General features: G+C 32.2%; 1 protein-coding gene across 1 annotated transcript; it reads left to right on the plus strand.

The window, feature by feature from the left end:
- The first annotated feature begins 4,772 nt into the window (after positions 1–4,772).
- LOC134690444 (uncharacterized) lies at positions 4,773–9,939 on the plus strand. The gene is made up of 3 exons (XM_063550412.1): positions 4,773–5,793; positions 6,684–7,007; positions 8,502–9,939. The coding sequence occupies exons 1-3, from the start codon at positions 4,780–4,782 to the stop codon at positions 9,714–9,716; spliced, it is 2,553 nt and encodes an 850-aa protein (XP_063406482.1). The 5' UTR covers positions 4,773–4,779; the 3' UTR covers positions 9,717–9,939.
- Positions 9,940–19,468: the final 9,529 nt, after the last annotated feature.

Raw genomic sequence — 19,468 nt, forward strand, 5'->3', positions numbered from 1 at the left:
TCGGTGTTTTCAAATGATCTGAACTTGTATTACATAATAACATAAAAGGGCAACATCTTTCGTCCAATATCAGATAACAATATATAGTATCTAAAATAAGTTAAAAATTCCACAATACTATATAATTCATTTTATGTGTCAATTTGTTCGAAAAAAGTCGAAAAGAAGAGACTTTTTTTAATGTCATGATTATATGTCGCATTTATTTCAGATGACATGGACTACTCACCCTGATGACCCTGCTTCCTTTCATAACTTTATCCGTATACATATATTAATAGATAAACAAAAGGCTGCATGCAACACGTATTTTTGTATTTAAAATGATTCGTTGTAATGAGAATATTTGTAGTGAATGGAAACTGTGAGGGTCACAATCTTAAATTGCTTATAAATGTTGCTGGAACCAGTTTCGTTATCTGATCTGAATTTTCTGAAATGTGGAAGGTAGATAGACATTTTGATATTTTTACTCGGTAATGAACCATTGTGTTGATCCCATGCTAAACATAACAAAAATCTCTGTACAAAGGTCTGTGAATTTTCTACAAAAATAGTGATTTTATTTTCACTAAATTCTCTTTTTCTACTAAATACAATAATGAACTATAATAATGCTTTGCAAGAAGTTTCCCCTTGATATATGTACAAAATTATATCTCTATTATTCATTGTCTGTGCTGTTTTGATACAATTGCAGTTTGCACATTCCGGAATTGACAGGCCACAGGAGGGGTCATAAAACGTACACGAAAAGATAAAATATTGATATAATTATTTAATTTGCATCTTTGAACCCCCAACCCGGCTTGTTTTTTTAGGAGCCTGGAGTGTCTAAAAATGGTCGATTACAGACAGCCGAGTACGCATTTTACTTTCCAGGCGTGTTATTGTTGATTGTTAAAGTCCTGAAAACGGATAGATGGAAACAAAAATGTTTGATATAAATGGCTTTAGATTCATTTTTTTAAAATATAAATTAAGGCTACATTTTAATATAATAATTATATGAATTCACAATATAAAAAAATGCAGAAAAAAAATGAATGAAGTGAAATATCTTAGTAAGGAGTCATTACTACAGAGATGGTGTGTTTGACACACAAAACTCAAAAGCTTAGTGATATTACCAATATTAAAATAAAAGTGTATTTTTTTTTGGAAAAAAAAAAGTTTGTTTCCAGGTTTTGGTGAAAAAAATAATTTTGGACCCTGAGAAAAAAAAATTGTTTGTTTCACCCTCAGCTGCCACTATATGTAATGCTAAAATTGAAAGAAAAAAATGTTTTCGGTTTGTCGCTAAAAAAATAGATTGTTCTTTGCCGAAGGCGAAAAAAAAAGTTTGCACAGAAAAAAAAAACCATACCCCCCCCCCCAGAAAATCAAATGGTTGCTGCCTTACTACTAGCTATAAGATACATTTTTCTTTTACAATTTTCTTTCACTGTAACCTCGCTCTAACTTATCCCCATCCCTCCCCCCACCCAAAATAAACACCACACCAAACAAACAAACCCGCAATACTAAAAAGTATTGTCATTCTTATAGTCAGCACTCAATTGTTCACAAACAAATGTGTTTTAAGCTGCTAAAGACATGATTCAAACGCTCAGAAACACCTTTGTTCTATATTTTTGCTCTCCATTTTTAATCAAAACCTTTTACATTTTTATTTTATGGGTTATTGTTGAAGGTCGTATGATGACGTATGGTTGTTAACACATACTTCCTTTGGTTTCTTATGGAAATTTGTCCATTGACAACAAACATACCACATCATCTACTTTATATAAGTATTGTATAAATTACAACGTATTTTGGTGATCTTGCAAAATGATCGTTATCCCGAAAATTGTAAACATATTTTCTTATCTCAAAAGGGGGCAAGAAGGGTTCCATTAACATGCCAATAAATAAGATTACAGTTAGTTTAAAAACAAAATTAAAAAATAGGGGTATTTTTTTCTCTCATAATAACAATAAACAGATTCACAACAATGTCAATTCAACAGCTAATATGTCAATAACAGTACAGCATCAATGATCTTGAATATATGCCACTTTTAACTAAAATATAAAAGCACAGAACCAGGACATAGGAGCACAGAACCAGGACCGTTTTTCTTATCACCAGCACAGCGTCAGGACAAATCCGTTTAACGAACTTGCACGACTTTTGCAATATAATATTGTTGTAATATACTTTGCATGGTATTTATAACACATCAGAAAAAAATTAAGCAACAAAACAGTTGTTTTATTGCCGTTCTGATACAATGTAAACAAACCCACCAGCACAGAATCAGGACCCACCAGCACCCGTCAGGACCAAATCACCAGCACAGTACGTTCTCTCGCAGGACAACCATACCCACCGTGAATTTGTTTTGGTTATGGCAGTTAATTTGTAAAAGTGGCTATCAGTTCATTTTTCCGGTTTTTCTTTGAGTTGGCTGTAATAGCAATCCTTTGAAAATATGTAATGTAAAATACGTTTGAATTTTTAATAATTTCATAAAACTGCGAACAATGAAATTCCGGGTTTTTTTTTTTTTAATTTAAAAATTGAACCTAGGTAAAATACCTGTTTATCAAATTAATCAATTAATAAATATCGTTCATGATCATTTAAGAAAATTTCAAAACAAGTACGATTTTCCACACATAATTCAGATGATGTACTCATGGCCAATGCGTGATACTAAGATCAGATTTGTATTTATCATGTACTGAACTTAAAATATATCCCAGTGAATACAATCATTATGTGATTCAAGGAGGATACATCATGTTTATTTTCCATTAAGCTTTTCGAATAGAATCAAGTACAAAGTATGATATATAAGGCGATGTTTTATCTCCTTAATGCATAAAATTATTGAATTATTGACAAATCGAAAGAGATGCGTCACTCTTTTTTTAAGCATGTTTTATATCTTCAAATAAAAAAGTTTTATACATAATAACAAAGTAACAGTTCGACTAAAAAGCATTGTTTAACTTTGTATATATATCAAAATCTGACGGAAACTAATTAAAGCAAATGTTTATCAAAATGATGACGTCAAATATCAATTGCCAATTGTCACCAATTGTTCTCCGTGTTTTCCCACTATTCATGTCAATATGATAAATTGTGTAGTTTTGTCTGATGCCCTATCGTACAACTGTCCGTTCGGTACATTCTTACGTAACTGTCCAAATTATAAGTCAAGAGTATGTAATTAGTTACGACCAGTTGTTGTCATTCCTTTCTGTTTATTATATTCTCGTTTAAAACGTTTAACATTTTGTCGTATCGGGACCTTTTACTCCTTACTGTCCTGATGGGTTTTGTGCATTGTTGAAGATATGAGTAGCAAGAACGTTTAATCATTATAGGTGAAATCGTCAGTCTACCCCTAACTTGAGTTATTGCTCTTCCATGACTACACTTCACCAAAGCCAAGGGTTTTTGTCTATATTCATTTTCCATTAACTGAGAGAAATTTTGAATAGCAATTTTTATAGGCATTTTTTTTTTTTACAAATAAAACAGGATACATCAGTTGATTAAAAATATACCTTATTGTTGTTGAAGATGTATGTTTACACGTTTCCATACTTCCTATATTTTTTTGGTATAAGAAATTACAGCAAACAAAGATTGTATAAACTATACTAGACACAGAGTAAGAAGTAAAACGAAAAGAGAAATATCAAGAACATGAGATTTACAAATACTCCACACGAGAAAAAATGACACAGAAATTAACAATTAGAGGTTACCGTACGGCCTTCAACAATGAGCAAAGCTCATACCGCATAGTCAGCTATAAAAGTCCTCGAAATGACATTGTAAAACTATGTAAACGAGAAAACTAAAACGGACTTATTTAAGTAGTCTTATGTAGACGAGACGCGCGTCTGGCGTACTTAATTATAATCCTGGTACATTTGATAACTATAAAGTACAAAAAATGAACGAAAAAACAAATGTGTAACAAAGAAACAAACGACAACCACTTAATTACTCAATACTCTTCAACTTCGTACTTTATTTGGCCTTTTTAAATTTTTTGGAATCGAGCGTCACTGATGAGACTTTTGTAGACGAAACGCGCGTCTGGCGTATATACAATAAATTTAGTCCTGGTATCTATGAAGAGTTTATTTACAGGCTTCTTAATTTTCTACGGGAATCTGATTTTGTATGAAAATTCATTGTTTTGTTCATTAACTATGAAATTAGTTATGGTTACCAAAGACAATGTGTGGTTCGGATAGGCCATATTTCAATGTTTGTTCTTCCAAAAACTATTGTTTGATTTCAAACACATACGAATTTTATTGAGAATTCTTAAGAACTATACACAAGACAACATGGATAAGCACTCTCACACATGTATTTCAAAATAATGCAACCTTGCTCCCCTTGTCTAATTTATTAATCATTACACCTCTAAGTGAAAATTTATGACACCATGGGCAGTCTGACAAAAGAATGGATGCATTAAAATTAGCATTCAAAATTGGATATCATTATATGTGTATATCTATAATAAAAGTAAATTTCTGATTAAAAACAGCATCTAAATGGATGAAAAATTATCAAAAACATGTAGATACATGAGAAGGGTGTTGCATTACACCTAATGAATAACTTACACTTATCTCAAATGACCACCTACCGTATTATTAATTACGCGTGTAACTTAATGCCACATGCTATATTATTTTAATATCAAGATTATATAGGGTATACATTTATATGTCTAAATGGAAAACAAGTATTGAAACATGGAACGTCCTTCAATTCGTGTCTTTGTGAGATGCGTTCTATTCATTTGTGTATTTTTGTCGACCGGAATTGTGTCTTTTTCAGCCACCAAAACAAGTTCTAATATTGAAAATGAACCACAAAAAGAACCGCAATCTGTATCCAGTAACATTAACATGGATGCTGACTTTTCGGAATCCAGAACTTCAAATGTGATTGAGCTTGCGTCAGTGGAAAATCAAACAGGATCACAAGAATTAGATGCTCTTTTTATGAATGATCCTTGTGCTAATTTTTCAACTTGCTCATTTATTGCTCAGACAAAAACAAAATTCTGTAAATGTGATGAAGACTGTATAGACTTTAATGATTGCTGTAACGGGGTAATATTTCCAAATGCCACACATGTTGTTAATGACGCTTATTTGAGATACGAATGTCTACAAAATAATAGACACTTGCTGTTTGATGGTGTTTACGTAAGTACGAAATGTCCGAAGACCGCCAACTCAGCAGATAGTTCTTTGTGTGACGTCAGCAGTTTGCTAGAAGTTGGACCATGGGTTGCAGACGAACAAGGAAGACTCTACAAAAACCGACACTGCGCCATTTGCAATGGCGTATCAGTATTGACATTCCTAGATGTCAAGATTACAAACGTCGAAAGTGAAATTCTTAGAGTAAAATTTGAAAATTTAACAGCACATGAGAAATTGTTTGAATTGTACTATGGTAAATATACTAACGTAAAATATGTAATACCACCGGAAGTGCAACAAAGATACTGTTTACCTACTAAAATTAGTGCGAAGGCATCCTCTCAATGCCAACAATATGGGACCAGTCCAGTAGAAGCCGATATGGTAACCTACAAAAATATGTATTGTGTTCCTACTGATTACACCTATTCGTTTTGTTTAGGACCAGGAATTGATTTTACTCGCGATTATGGTTATGGTTATGGTTTGGATTTGATGCTTCCACTCACAGTCTTGTTTTCATTTAAGGAATCAAAGGATGCTTGCCAAACTCAGGTAAACTGATATATTTAATAGTGTATTTTTGGGGATATCTATTTTGCGCCTATCTTTTACCGTCTTTATATTCACCAATAGTAAATTCATCGAAAGTTGATATTTATCTATGTTGCCATCTAGATCTTAATTCTTGTACTTTCCTGTACATCTCGAATTGTTCGGACATTTAGATTATGAAAATGTTTGCACAGTTTCAAATTATCGTATGTATACTTTGGTACAACACGTGAGTCATAATAGGATTAATACATTTCAATTTTGTCGATTAGTCAAGACAAACGTAGCATATATAAGACAAAATACATTTTTTTTAATTTTATTGTTATGTTTCTTCATGCTATAAGATTTACTAGGTGCAATAGTATGTTTACCCTGAAATTTTCATTTATGTGAGTGAATAATATAAAAATTGCATTTTCTGGATGATAATATCACTCCTAACAATACTGCTATACATATTCTTAAATCATTCATTATTGGGGTTTTTACAGGGAATATGTGGTGGTGATTGTTTCAAATTATGACTGTAAATTAAAAATTGTTCACATTGGTAATGTTTTAATTACCATAAAATACATTGTTAAACATGTTATAATGATTGGTTTAAATCTAAGATGATTTTTTTGGTATTTGTTTTCCATTAGCTTGAAAGGTAAAAGAATAAGTAACACCACATGATAAATTTATGATTATATATTTTTGTATGGATTTATTGCCGACTGAAAGCAGTCTTGGTAACTATTTTCCATTACCAGAAGTCAACCATTGCAAAATAGTAGTTAGTTTACATCTTATAAGTGAAAAAACCCTATTGTTTTTATATAGCTTTCTTTAGTTTACATTGTCATTTTCTTATTCTAAGCATTTACACAAATATTTCATTATAGATCAAAGGGTTATGTCAATCTGAAGAAACCTACACCAATGCAAGAGTAGAAATCCAATTTTCTATCATAGCAAATGACACCGTAGAACCAGACGCTTTTAGACAGATTGCTATCGGTATGGTATTATCGACCGTAGTTCCAAACATAACATACCTGGATTACATATATGTACCTAAGATTAGCCAAAATGTATCGACACTTCCCCTGGTCAAGGTCATTTTGTTTATAAAGTCGGAGTTGACTCTAGAAGAGTACCGAACTTTCCCGCAGACACTGCAAAATTTGAAATGGAAAATGATCATGATTTCGGAAAAATCAGGCAAGGTAAACATATAGTCAATAATATAAGAAGACACACAAATAAAAGTGGGGTTTGGGAATAATAATATCTAGAAAGGACACAAAAAAACATGGGGGAAAATACCTAAAACAAAAACAACGCATATAATGAAAAACTAAAAACTGCGGTATAATTGCATATGAAACAACTCTCCATTAGAAATAAATATAACGTACAAATTTACACGTTTACAACTTCAGAAACGTTTGTTATTTTAAGTATTTAGAACTACCATGTGTTTCCATTTATAAGACACGATGTGAAAACATCTTCATACCAAATCCAAAACGTTAAGTATTCTTTTATGTTTAACTTTGTATCAAGGTCTGGATGGGGTGTGGGATGTTTAATTTTCTCTATTTACAAGGTTTTTTTATATGAATAACGCTCATTCTTGTAAAATCCTCATGTGAATGATTTTACTTTAAAAACAATCTGGGCATTATTTTCTATTTTGTTTGCCAAATCCAGACCCTTTTGTGTTGACTCTTGTTTTCTTTTGTTGGTATTTTTGTTTTTCATTGTTTGTTTCCTATTGCATTCACTATATAGCTAGCCTTAATTGCAAAATACATGTATTCCAAAGGAAATGTATAATACAAAAATAGATTATGTTGCTATTTCATTCGTTCTTAAAGGAACACTTCATGTTAATGATATAAAATGACAACATTTGAAATTATAAAAAGTCATATCTATGGTACTTCATTATTTTTTTACTTCTAATTGTTTCGTTTTTGTTGATTTTTATTTGAAAGTCTTTAAAATATGATAGTTTAACATATTAGTTATTCAGTTTCTTAGTACACCAAAACAAGCACATATTAAGTAATGCTGTATTTTAGCTTTTAACCGACTTACCTTCAATGCAAAAGACTTCGACTTTTGTAGGACATTTGAAAAGTACCATATACCCTTACTTTTGTTCTTTTCTCAGTCTAAAATCGGAAAAGATGATCACTCCAAAATACCAAATGCCCCAATAATAATTAATCTTAAACCGTCATATACAGTACTTCATTGTAACATTCTAGATTCAGTTAGTAGAAACTAGTTGTCCTTTAATGTAACAATGATCGTACTTTTAGTTTTCCATTAATATCCTATTATAGTACTGGTGTCTGGTGACTAAAAATTAATTGTTAACTTTGAAGTTGATGTCCTAAGTCAGGTATTGTAATAATAATCTTTGGTTGTTGTCATAAATGATTTTTGTTAATAGTTTGTAGCTTAAATAAGGTAAACCGAAAATCGTTCATTGTAAACTAATTGGTATAGTTCCAATCACACCGCATCTACTTCTTTTAATAAGTACTTTTAAATTAATATGAATACCTACCAGAAAAATAAACATCTAGTATATGTACGTTTAGATTTCCGTGTGTATGTTAAAGATAAAAACAAGTTTCCTAAAACATTGATATTTTTAAAACTCACGTTTTTTCTACTTATTTTGTCTGTTTTAATTCTTTTTGTAGGTTATTGAAATGATCACCGATGTGAATGTGCAACAGAGTAGTGTCTTCAATCATTTATATGAAATCTACGACACAGACGTTAGCTCAATCATACAAGAGTACAGTTTACAGTCCCACATATTCTTGGAAAACTTTCCTTGTACAAATATAAGTATCGATAGCTTTCTTAATGATAGTAGACATCCACATATTCTGAGTATAAATACCGTTTCATGTGAAGATGAACAGAATGAAATGCAACAAAATCACGCACCAAATCTCGTAAACGAGAATGATGAGTATATTACTTATATTACCTATACCGGAACATGTTTGTCTGTCATAAGCCTAATCTGTTCTGTCGTTGTGTGCAGGCGTTCTGGTCTGTCGACTTCTATTCCAGGTTCAAACTTAGAAAATCTTTCAGTTGCCCTTATTCTAGCTAATCTGTTATTCCTGACTGGCATAGGAGCTAAAAAGTATCAAAATGTTTGCACAGTGATAGGCATTGTCTTACATTATCTGTGGTTGCTCGTTTTCTCCTTTATGTCTATATCAGTAATTTACTTGGTCTATGACGTCAGGAGAATAAGCATTAGCACAACAACAAACAAAAGGTGCTGTGTTTGTGCTAAGCACTTTCTAACTATGGCCGGTTTGTTGTTACCATTCGTTTTCGTTGTTCCTGCAATGGTTTTAGAATTTATTTTCCCGACCACACAATTTTCGCCTAACTATGGCGGAGCGATCTGTTTTCCAACAGCTTACCCTGCCAATTTACTCTTTGTCTCTGGCCCTTTAATGATTTCTGTCGGTTTAAACATAATCTGTATTACAATTTTAACTATATATTTCAATATTAAAGAAGGAGAGGCAAGTAAGATAAGAGAAGGAAATTACAGTCAACAAATTGGTATTTTTTTACGTTTGAGTGTAATTTCGGGACTATTTTGGATAACGGGCACCTTGAGTTCAGTTCTTCAAAGTGAGGTTTTAGATTACATCTTTGTTGTGACTTGTAGTCTACAAGGGTTTCTCATTGCTGTAGCTAATCTTACTACAAAACGTGTATTCAGAAACAAAAACAAGTCATCATTCAGGACATCAACTCGAACATTAAGTCGATCTAGTAGAATTCTAACTAGAAAACCCACAGGTTATCCCCGCAAAACACTTGAAAAAAGGAGGCTAAGTCAAAATTCCTCCAACACTCTTGTTGTTGCCAGTTTGTCCTAGTTCGTTCAATATATAATGTAGTTGTTTGATATGATACTAAAAACACGTTGTTCAAGTTATTGTTAAAAGCGAACGAATTCTTTAAAACGTTTTGGCTGTTCTGGTAACATCCTTTTGGTTATCATGCTTTCAAACTTATTTTGTCACACGCATATCTGATGATTGTTTATCCAGAAGCGTATGTTGTACACATGAATGTTAAATAATAAATGGTTCTTTTTTGTTTTTTTGTTTGTTTTGTTTTGCAACCCAATGCAAAGTCCTGTGGTAACTTAAAAATCGTATTACTCCTCCAAATTCCTTTGATACTCACCCCAAACCTAGAGCATCTGCTACAGTGTTTGTCTTTGATTGTTGTTTGTTATAATTGTTTACCAACATATTAAATGAAGGTTACTGAGGCCTATAGTTTTTTTTTTTTTTTATTTGATCCATATTTTGTTATTGAATAGGTATGTACAAATTTATAGCTTGTCCTCCCTTTGTCTACTTTAATCTTTAAATTACACATTGTTCTTTATATTTGTAGCATGCATTGCTATCGGCATACAAAAGTACAGACAAAATACTAAAACGACTTTTTTTCTTTCCCTTTTTTATACATAAGTAAGGCCGTTAGTTTTCTTTTTTGAATTGTTTTACATTTGTAATTCCTAGTGCATTTAAAGCTGACTATGTGGTATGGGCTTTCCTAATTGTTGAATGCCTATAGTGACATATAAGTGTTAATGTATGTGTCATTTGGTCTCTTGCGAAGAATTGTCTCCTTTGCAACCACATCTTATTTCTTTATCCGGATGTGAAGCGAAATTCGGAATAGTTTGTACTTGAAATCAAACCTGAAAATCCATTATGTTGTTCATGATTAAAGATGTAAAATAAAACTTCTAGCTTATTCATTCCTTGCTTGAAAATAATAAGTGTCAAAGAGACTACACTTAAACAATATTATCATAACAAAAATGCATACATGTACAGAGTTTGAACCCGGATTTGTTTTGTGTCTCAATCGGTTTATGACTTTCCAACAGCGGTATACCACTGTTGCCTTTATTTGACAATTGATAAATGTCAAAAAGTGTAATATCAAAAATACCACAATTCCAGGAAAATTATAAACGAAAAGTTCCTACACAAACGACAAAGTCCAAAGCTCAAACACATCAAACAAATTGATAACAACTGTCATATTCCAGTCTTGGTACATGCATTCTCTTATATAGAGAATTTTGGATAATATCTACTTTTATAGCTAGCTTAACCTCTCACTTGTATCTGCAATGCCGTGTGTCAAACTATAAACCTTTACAGGTTGTTAATACAAATTCAAGATTATCACGTGTGCATATCCTTGTTTTAGTTAATCCCGGGGTTGGAGGCAAATTCTATTATTTAATTTATTTTCTTTCCATTGGTTGTGAATATCTGTACAAAATTGACAGACAACAGGTCAGATATCACAATAATTTTATTAATTCTTCAATGAGAAGGGAGGTTAACAACACGATTTTATTGATGTAGACATCTTATTCTATTTGATTGATATCAAAATTAAAATCATTTATTGATCAAAACAAACGCAAAACAAAACGGGAGTTATAACATTTTCAAAACAGGAATTAGAACGTTTTGAAATTGGTTGCCTCCGCGCATGAAATCTATAAAGGCTTTATAAGTACAGAGGTGAAAATGTTCAATAGAGACCATATCATTTATGCCATCGACACTAAATGCTCTCAAGTTTATGACACACAAGAATGTAGTTGAAGAAAGCCGTTGTCAAGGTAGCCGACATGATACAAACACAGACACACGTGGAGGGTTTTATTGTAACCCATAATTATATGGACCCCATCTTATTTAGGCACATATAAGAATTGGCAATAAAAAAACTTATCTACGAAGGCTCGTCGTTACAGAAAGAAATTAAATCACAAAGAACCTTCTGTCGATAGATATAAATCTGTATTAATAAAGTTTATATACTATAGGTGCACATTCGAATTATCATCTACACCAATAATTCGTGATATTTAAAAACAAAATATGTACCTTCGAATATGTCTGACAGAATAGCAGCAGAAGTTGTAACGTATATCGTACATTGTATTTAGTTTTACAGTGTAATATATAAGTTGTCTATTTCCGCGCATGTGTTATACACTAACTGCAAAACCAAAGTAGGAAAATATGATACGAGTTACGGTGTTAATCTAAGTAATATATACCACAGTTAACCCATAAGCAGAATTAATTGTAGTCATTAATTAGTTTTTGAAGACAAATAGAAAGATAATGACATGTAATACATGATATGTAAAAACAAAATATGTACCTTCGAATATGTCTGACAGAATAGCAGCAGAAGTTGTAACGTATATCGTACATTGTATTTAGTTTTACAGTGTAATATATAAGTTGTCTATTTCCGCGCATGTGTTATACACTAACTGCAAAACCAAAGTAGGAAAATATGATACGAGTTACGGTGTTAATCTAAGTAATATATACCACAGTTAACCCATAAGCAGAATTAATTGTAGTCATTAATTAGTTTTTGAAGACAAGTAGAAAGATAATGACATGTAATACATGATATGTAAAAACAAAATATGTACCTTCGAATACATGTAAGAGCATAGCACCAGAAGTTGTAACATATATCGTCATGACATTTTACAGTGTAATATAAGTTGTCAAATTCCGATCATGTGACATACACTAATTGCAAAACCAAAGTAGGAAAAAGTAATACGATATACGATGTTGATATAAAGTAATATAAGAACACAGTTAACCATAAGCAGAGTTAATTGTATTCATTACTTTGTTTTTGAAGACAAATAGAAAGATAATGACATGTGAAATTACAAAGAAATGACTGCACTAAGGAGAACCAATCAATAGATTATGCAAGGATAATCGACCGGGGTGTGGATTTGTACTCCCGTTTGAAAAGATTATGTTGAAAGACAATTTTTGCAAAGGCCGTCTTCATATACCGATATTTTTAATTAATGTCGAATTTATTTTTTTAAACCGGTTTCATACCCTATTCATACCTGACGTATTAGTGTATTAATACACACCGCACAGCCACAAGAATCCTCCTCTCTCCAAAATAAAGTACGAAGTTGAAGAGTATTGAACACAAAAAGTTCCAAAAAGTTTTGCCAAAAAACATCTAAGGTAATGTATTTCTGATGTAGAAACGCCTTAGTTTTTGGAAAAATTCAAAGTTAAGTTAACAGTTAATATATAGTTATGAACATATCAATGATAACTCAAGTCAACACACAAGTGCTGACTACTGGGCTGTTGATACCCTCGGGAAAATAAATCTTCACCAGCAGTGGCATCGACCCAGTGTTTGCAAATACACTCATCATAGATAGATCCCGAAATTAAATTTTATATTAACGCCAGACGCACGTTTCGTCTACAAAATACTCATCAGTGAAGAGGGACAGTCAAACTCATTAGAGTTGATGTAAGTACATGCCAGTTATAAACCATTTTGACAATCAGCTAAAATCCTAATCCACATCTGTTGAATAACAAAACAAATCATAACTACTTCTTAAAATTTCCAAAGCTTTTGAAATATTTAAGTCATAAAAATATTCCAAACAGGTAAATATTCAAAAGCCCTTATTGATAAATTTCACGCTTGATTCATGACACCCTTATATGCAAAAGAGGTAAGTATTAATACAATGCGATTTGGGGAGTCTCTTTGGTACTCATACCACATCTTCTTATTCATTCTAATTTTTATCTCACTTGCAAGGTCAAAATCTAATAGTTCTAGCTGTTAAAACCTTCTGACGATCGATCAGAATGTTAATGATAATGCTTAATGTATATGATATAAGCTAATTGATTTTTTTGTGTTTTTTGTAAGAACATTGATCGTTTACTTTTAACAGAATTTTGGTTTTGATAAGGGATGATCTTTTTGTACATCTATTTTGTCACGGTTCCAGTTTTCAGAATCGTGTGGTATTTACAACTTGATTACATAGACATATAGTTCATTTATCATAAAACCATAAAATACAAATGTTACACAGAAGTTAAAAACATGCATACAAAATATAACTATGATTTAATCGAAAAAACGCCAAAAAAGGTTTTTGATACAATGCTATGTTCAGTCAGAGATATATTTATATGTCTCTGGTTTAGTACCGTGTTCTTTTAAAGATTGAAGATTTTGTAGAATATGTCTCATTATGTAAAATTAATTCCACGAAACTGGTCGTACCTCATTTAGAGAGTTAGTTATTGTGCCATGCTCTCCTATAAAAAGTTAAATCACAAATATACTGAACTCCGAGGAAAATACAAAACGGAAAGTCCCTAATTAAATGGCAAAATCAATAACTCAAATACATCAAACGAATAGAAAACAACTGTTATATTCCTGACTTTGAAGAGGCTTATTTCAGTAGAAAATTGTGGATCAAACCTGTTTTATAGCTAGCTAAACTTCTCACTTGCAAAAACATGCATTCAATTATATTGACAAGAATGTGAGAACAAAGTAAAATGATATAATAAGTAAAAATGTCCAAAAAAGGGATACAACAGTCAACATTGTGTTATAATCCTAATCTTCATAAACAGATATAACATTTAGTAACTTAACTACCTGAAATTAATTCAAGTGCGCTATTCAGTGCACTTTTATCTGTCAATTTTGAACAAGTTTTATTATCGAGAAATCGATTTCGATGTATTATTTCGCAATAGCAATTATTTCTTATCGTTTTGTGGTTTTTGTCTTTACACAATTATATAACCGGATCCACAAGAAAACATCACATTGCTGCGTACTGACAAACAGGAAGTGCACGCGGCCATTTTTGGTTTTGTTGCTTTGTAGCACAATGACAATAACGACCATCGTTTTTTTTATGTTTGCTATTGTACAATTATATGACAGAATCCTGGATCGAAGAGCTATTGTAAACTACCAATATCACTTTTATTCAGTAGCAAGTCAGGTATTCCGATTAAGTAATACAAAAAACACGTTTTCACCAATGTTCTGAACTAAAGAGGTTTATTCAGAGCAAATATTGTTAAGAATATTGAATAACAAAATGTTTTAAAATAAGACAAATATTTCCACAAAAAGCATGATAAGACTATAGAAATATGTAACAAGTGATTATTAAAATGCCCAATCTGAGCCCTCTGATAGACTGAGTGAGCATAAAATCATCGCCGATGACAAACAAGTCATAGGTATTTTTTTTAGTATTACTAACAAAAGATTTACGGCCGCCGACACTGTTATGAATTTCATTTTATTTAAATCGTTCAAAACGTCTCAAGAATGGTTGGTCGAGAGAATGACTTTGTCTAACCTAAATCTTGAATGATTCTTTTGTCAATTGTTTATTTTATTGTACACATCACATGAACTTATCTCTGTTAAATCAAAATTGAGTAATGTTGGATGCATTATCGTTTTTTTTTTTTATTTCTAAATTTAACTTGTCTTACTGATAGGCGTAGTTTCGTTGCTGGTAAACAAACATCAATGTACATGCTCTGGCTCTTTCATACTGTTCTTTATAAAAAAAGAAACGAACAAAAAACAAACACGCACTACTGTACTTAAGGGTCATCGATGTTACCAATGACTATTCTACCAGCTAACAGCGACAACGTTAACGGGCTGTCCGACAATTCATCGTGGGCATCACTGTTACCGAGCCATTATCAAATAATAGTTACAAAACCATGCAATATGAAATTAAGGAGATGCGGTATGATTGCAAATGAGACAACTATCCACCAAAGTTGAAATAAAACTTGTTTTCTAATCTCACCGTCTTCGGACTGTAAATTATAAAGACACTGTCGACCTATTTTGTCTGCACTATTGCCACGATTACCTGAGGGCACCGATTACCTCAGGGCATACAGCAGCGGACCTAACTGCCATCTGCGTTTTGTACACTCTACATTTTACGAACCCGACACACATTGTCCAGGATATATCAATGGATGTGTATTACAATTAATAATAAATATATCAGTTTAATATTTAATTATGAATTGCCAAATACAACATTTAGATATAACCTTGGTTACTAACGCGTAACATAACGGACTGCTGAAAATCACGTGCTAGAAATACAATCTGCCACATGATATCAGTAACGGAAATACCATTTTTGATTCACACATTTTGGAAAATTAACTTGATACATTATCTGTCGATCCCATTCAGGATAATTATATACAATGATATGATATATCTTACTCAGGTTCACAATGTATGGTCTTTATCAGCTTACGCCTCAACACGTTATTTAAACTGGTCAATACCAAATTATATGAAGCTATATCGACATTATACAGTGTATTTTGTTTCTAAACATTATTTGTTAATTAACTCGTCAACCAATAAATCAGATTTTATCAATATCCAATATTTAGTTGTGAAATTGATCTAAATGACAATTTCACAATATGTCAAAGATATACGCATTTAAAGGATTCACTGATTAATCATTCAACAACAAGTTTTGTGATCGTCTATCTTTGCGTCTCTCGAGCTCCGTCGTCTGTCCTTCACAACTCGTTTGACTTTCCGCTCTCTAACTCGTTGGAGTTCAATGATTGAGTGTGGGGTGAACATTTACCACTGTCACTTACAGAATAATAATAACTCTATACAGAATGTCATGTGTAATATGTCTCTGATTCTACCTGGCCGCTCTTTTGCATATGTAGAAAAAAGGTTTTGCTTTCTACTTTTTATACATTAGAGTTTAAGAAGAAACTATGGCATGATTATTCACAATTACGATAAAGAGCGTCGCATCATAAGAAATCACTTTGGGCTTTGTTCATTGTTGAAGGCCGTACGGGGACCTATAGTTGTTAATCTCTGTGTCATTTTGGTTTCTTGTGAAGATTTTTTTCAGTGAAAATCATCCCACATCTTTTTTATAAATATATATTCAAATTGCATTGAAAATTACGGTATCATACTAGTTCAGCAGAGCAATGATTAAAAAACTACAGTAGCTCAATTATATGAATTAGCATTTCATCCACCATATACACAATACGGTGTTTCGTGCCAATTGAAGTAAATGTATTTTGTTGAGCTTGTTAAAAAGGTATCTGGGTTTTTTTTGCCATGTGGAGGTTTGGAGAGGCCCTGATCTGTTGTATAAGCTTTGTTCATAGTTAAAGGCTTTTACGATTACCTATATATAGTCGTTATGTCTGTGTCATTTGGGCTCTTGTGTAGAGTTGTCTCATTGGCAACTGTAACACATCTTTTTTATTATATTGCCACACGTTCGGAATGAGAACGAGTTGTGTAATTACTTCTTATGTAATCTTTAGCTTGACCAAGATTTTTTTTTTTTTTTTGCTTTCTTTTAACGACCCATTTTGGAGACTCCAGTTTAAATTTATAGTCCTTCTTAAACTGCAAGAACTGCCCGGCACTGAACATTATGTATAATACTTGTTCGAATTCGAACTTGATTGCCTAGGAATTCAAGTTTTCCTCCCGAAGCCGTGGCGGAACCCGAACATTTTGCAAAGTGATGAGGAGGGTTGCTGACTGACCTAAAGGGGGCCGCACCAGTCACGCTAAAGTGATTCGATATATAATCAACTAATTTTTCAAACGAAAGTGGGGAAAATTTCCTTAACCAGTAAGATTTGTTGCAAAGATATAGTCAAGAGTACTGAAAGTAGTGTTAGACATCAACAAACAATTTTAAAATAACTAAGGTTGTAAATCCGGCAAGTAAATTTCATTTTTTTACATAAATAAGGCCGTTAGTTTTCTCGTTTGAATTGTTTTACATTGTCTTATCGGGGCCTTTTATAGCTGACTATGCGATATGGGCTTTGCTCATTGTTGAAGGCCGTATGGTGACCTATAGTTGTTAATGTTTGTGTCATTTTGGTCTTTTGTGGATAGTTGTCTAATTGGCAATCATACCACATCTTCTTTTTTATATTGTCCTGTAGTTAGAAGGTATTGTTTGCAACGGGATTAATAAGTTTCAATGCAATTTTTTTTCAGATAGATCTTTACTATTATTACAGTACATTCTCTATGATTGGTTTGAATAAAAAAAAAAAAACATACGATATAATCGTTTATTGAATTTTATTTTTTATCGATATATTTCAATTGGAATTTATAATTTGTTATTTTTCCGATCAGAAATGTGTTTAATACGTAAATTTCAAAATAATGCCCTTCATTTGAACATTACTTTACAAAACAAATGAGATTCAATTATAGTAATGTATTATACATTAACTGACCGTATTGTTTGTTTAAACTAGTTATTTGACAAATTGATACTCAGGGTTAGTGACATAGATATGAATAAAATGAGATAACGTCTTTCGTCTCAACTCGGCTGATTCCGTACCCTCATTTAGCGGATTGTACCGAGGATTGCCGAATGGGGATGTAGTATGATTGCCAATGAGACAACTATCTACGATGCTGAGTTCAAATGACGAAGATTTTTTTGCCGTAAGTCGTTGATTCTTCTCTGGTGATATGGCTTTCGACATTAAAATATTGCGTTTGCTGCCATTGCTGCTTTAAAAAAGGGATGAAAGACACCAGAGGGATGGTCAAACTCATACATCAAAATAAACTGACAACGCCATGGCTAAAAAAGAAAATGACAAACAGACAAATAATAGTATACAAGACACAACAAAAGACTTTTGCAACACGAACCCCACCGAAAACTGGGGTGATCTCGGGTGCTCCGGAAAGGTAATCTTCCTGCTACATATGTGGTCCCCGTCGTGTATCTCGTGTTATCAAAACCTGGTAAAAAGACTAATTCGGTAGGTCACCTTCGTGAAAAGGGAATGCGATTGTAGTTACGACATAAGGAAAATATCCGATATCATCTTGATAGCGGTTATTTAAATACCGTCAACCAACAAGTGATGGCGTCCGTAAATTTACGAAGGGATGATCTCAAATTCACCATTTTGAACTCTTGGTTTATTAGCTTCCTTGTGAGCAGCAACCACCTTGGATAACTATTTCTTACTTTTTGATATGGTTGCCAAAGCTTAACGGATCGTGACACTTCTTTTCTCGTAATTACATGATAGTTTTCTCGTAATTTCGAGATGAAACAAATATTATCTCGTAATTACGCGATAAATATATTTTTTGTGTGACCCTTATAGGCTTTCGTATATACATCATGGTGGTTGGAATCAAATACTCTATTTTTTTCGAGATAATATAACTGCATTAAGTTAGCTGATTTCTTGCTACCTATTTTAGATATCAATAAAGGGTTTTGTTCATGTTTGGATACTTTGGGTCTGTTTTAAATTGTAGTTTAATTAGTCTAATAGAAAGCATTAAAATAATAAGTTACAAATTACATTTTGCTTTCTAATTCAATGATTACATTTTCATTCCCAGGTGACTTTAAACATCATCAAATATGTTTCAACCTAATTTTAAGCATTTTAAAATAAATGACAACAAAATGAGTTTCACATCAGCACTAACTCAATCCTATGGTATACATTATACGTTTCCGGTTTCTGGTCAAATACAAACAGACTGTGCTGCATGATGTCATTTTAATTGTATTACTAATACGTTGTTGTGTCTTTTAAAAGTTTTATGAGTGCTATCTGTCATTAAATTATTGCTTACATTATTGTTAATCATTATTTCAAAGCTCTTTTCTATTTGTTTAAACTGTTAC

This window comes from Mytilus trossulus, chromosome 11, assembly GCF_036588685.1.
Source record: "Mytilus trossulus isolate FHL-02 chromosome 11, PNRI_Mtr1.1.1.hap1, whole genome shotgun sequence".
NCBI lineage: Eukaryota > Metazoa > Mollusca > Bivalvia > Mytilida > Mytilidae > Mytilus > Mytilus trossulus.

Bases quoted from the DNA above. Each gene is read 5' to 3' on its own strand.
- LOC134690444 (XM_063550412.1), top strand. From the start codon at position 4,780: ATGGAACGTCCTTCAATTCGTGTCTTTGTGAGATGCGTTCTATTCATT. The intron at 5,794-6,683 runs GTAAACTGATAT...ATTTCATTATAG, and splicing joins AGGATGCTTGCCAAACTCAG to ATCAAAGGGTTATGTCAATC. The intron at 7,008-8,501 runs GTAAACATATAG...TTCTTTTTGTAG, and splicing joins TTTCGGAAAAATCAGGCAAG to GTTATTGAAATGATCACCGA.